General features: G+C 58.2%; 1 protein-coding gene across 1 annotated transcript; it reads right to left on the reverse strand.

Annotated features, from left to right (window-relative positions):
- Window positions 1–328: 328 nt before the first annotated feature.
- On the reverse strand, window positions 329–2,428 carry LOC108747256. The gene has a single exon (XM_018484639.1). The coding sequence runs from the start codon at window positions 2,426–2,428 to the stop codon at window positions 329–331; it is 2,100 nt and encodes a 699-aa protein (XP_018340141.1).
- Between the last annotated feature and the right edge of the window lie 239 nt (window positions 2,429–2,667).

Consider the following 2,667-nt stretch of genomic DNA (forward strand, 5'->3'; position numbering starts at 1 on the left):
GGGGGGGGGAAGACGCCCAGTGGCCCGCACCACTGGGTGTGCCGGATTCGACCGCCCCGTGATCACGAGGATACACCGGAGCGACCACCTACCGACTAAAAAACTCCCCCTGGTCCATACAAATTCGGCAATGCATATGTGGGAACACCCCGGAACCGCCTTCTGGCATTACGTCAGAGTGCCCCAAATGCGCGCGGGATGGCTCCCACCACTGAATTGCGGGTATTTACACGTCTATTTACACGTCTATTAACACAAGTCCGCTCTCGCACACACGCGCAGCAAGTCCCGCGCGGGTCACGAGCAATCCGCTTTATATAGTCCAATGCTAGCCGTCCACCACCATCGCATCCTCCGAGGGGGGAACACTCCCCGACTCAGGGACGGTCGCGGCAGCGGCAACGGTCGCACGCACCAAGCCGTTGTAAGGAGCACAACCGTCTCCACCAGCCCTATGTCCAGCCGGCAAATTCCTCGCCGCGCACACAGGGCAATGAGGCGAAGCCCGACAGTCGATCATCTTGTGCCCCTCCTTTCCGCATTTAAAGCATCTATTGCTCCTGTCCACGGCGCTCCTGCAGTTGACCCTGGTATGTCCCACCGCTAAGCACCTGTAGCACTGGAGCCTCCTCCTGGCCAATGGTATCAGTCGCCCTCGCGACCACCCCACCTGCAGTCCTCCGTCCTTTCTTATCGTCTCCGCGCAGGGCTCAGGGCACTGCAGCCAAACGCTGTTGAGACCTCCCCCTCGGGGTCTCAAAGGTCCAACCCGCACGTCGCTCAGGGGTACTCTTCCTCTCGCCGCGACAGCCTCCTTGATCTCGTCGGCCGTTACGGACTCGTCCAGATCAACGAGACGGAACTCCATTCTCCTAATTGGGCGTATCACCCTCACATCTTCTCGCTCTTTAAAGAGGGAGCTGAGCCTTTCCGCTAGGGAGTCCGCCTTTGTACCAGCGTCCTCTCCCTGGATCTCAATCAGCAGACCGCCAGTCTGCGCACGTCTTAATCTGGTGTCCACTATACCCAGTTCCGCCAAGGGAACCTTCGACCTCGCCTCACCCATTACCTCAGCGTAAGATGGGCCACCCTCGTTGCACCGTATAACTATCACCGCGGAGCTTCTCTTCCGAGTCCCAGCACGTGCGGTCCTTTTCGCAGGAGCCACGGACCTGGGACAGACCCGAGGATCCTTCCCCGAAACCGCAGCATCCCGAGTCCCCCGCGCAGCCATTGCGAAGGACAGGCCCTCTTTAAGCGTCCCTGCACTGCTGGCATTGTCCGTCACCACGTCCGATGCATTCGCGGGCAAGCCACTATCACTATTCGTCCCGCTCTTTCTCTTCTTCTTCCTCTTTCCTCCTTTCCCAGTTACCGGCACCCAAGACTCTCTCTTCTCGAGGCCTGAGGGAGGAGGGCAATCCGGATGGTTCTCTCTCCCCGGAACGTTGGCCTCTACAGAGGGCACAATCTGCTCCGTCCCATTCTCCTTTCCCCCTCGTACCGAAGTATCCATTGTAGCAATATCCTCCGGTATCGTTCCGGGTACTGCACCCAACGAAGGGTCGCGCGCCAGAGGGACATCCTCACTCGCGTGAGAACTACCCCCACCAACGGAAGAGACCTGTAGCAGTTGGCCAGACTCACCACGCTCCTCTCGTCCTTGCGCTCTACAGTCCTGGAGTTCCTTCCTTAAAATCCCGACCTCTTTGCGAAGACTGTCTCTCTCTTTCTGAATGGTCTCCAATCGACTCCTGAACGACTTATCTTTGCGCTCGTAAAGGCTCAGATTCGAAGCTTCCCGATCCTCAGCTTTTTCCAATCTCTTCGCTAAATGCCGAATAGCCTGTTTGGCCACCTCGATTCCGAATTGAATTTTTTCATGAAAATTATCAATCCTACTCAGAGAAATCATACTCCGCTCTGCATCAGTCGCATCATCAGCCGAAGCATCAGAATTCGTCGAATCGCTGGACTCGCCACTCGAAGTGTCCACCTCTACTACTTCCACAGCTCGTGGCCCACGCTCCCTAGGGGGACGTGACACAGCTCTTGGGCCGGTCCCTCCGGAACTACCACTGTTTTCGCCTCTTATAGGTACCGCGGTCTGGCCATCAGGCAAGGAGTCGCCCCTACTCTCCGACTTACCGATAGCCGACGCAGGCATTCTCTCTACAACCACCGACAGCTGCTTGTGGCACTTCGGCGCTGCTGCTTTCCCTCTAACAGGTGTTTCACACGCACTCCAGTCATTCACTACCTCAGCGGTAACCGTATCGGCCGCGGAGCCCGCCGGCAACCCCGCGACTCGCCCCTCGCTGGATTCCCCCGTGGGGGTCGATCGCCCGGGAGCGGGGACACTACCCCCGGGAAACCGTGACGAGCTTCCGAGTTCTCGTCGCTTCGTAACCTTTTTTGTACCGCTCATGTTGTATTTAATACTGGCGATGGAGAGGAAGCCGGGTGACTCGCCGGCCAATCACCCGACTCGCCTCTAGCGTTTCCCGCGATTCAGCGGACGACCGTCCGACGGCAAGGACGACACCGCCGAACGGCCGCAAGGCGAACGTTGGTGGTTGCACCTACCTCCTTTCGTCACTCTTCGACGAACGTCGATCGGCATACCTCCAGGATAGGGAGCAGAGAGCAAAACCCGAAGGCTAACCC

The sequence above is a fragment of the Trachymyrmex septentrionalis genome, unplaced genomic scaffold, assembly GCF_001594115.1.
Source record: "Trachymyrmex septentrionalis isolate Tsep2-gDNA-1 unplaced genomic scaffold, Tsep1.0 scaffold108, whole genome shotgun sequence".
Classification (NCBI taxonomy): Eukaryota; Metazoa; Arthropoda; class Insecta; order Hymenoptera; family Formicidae; genus Trachymyrmex; species Trachymyrmex septentrionalis.

Excerpts from the sequence above, each read along its gene's own strand:
- LOC108747256 (XM_018484639.1), bottom strand. The coding sequence starts at position 2,428 with ATGAGCGGTACAAAAAAGGTTACGAAGCGACGAGAACTCGGAAGCTCG.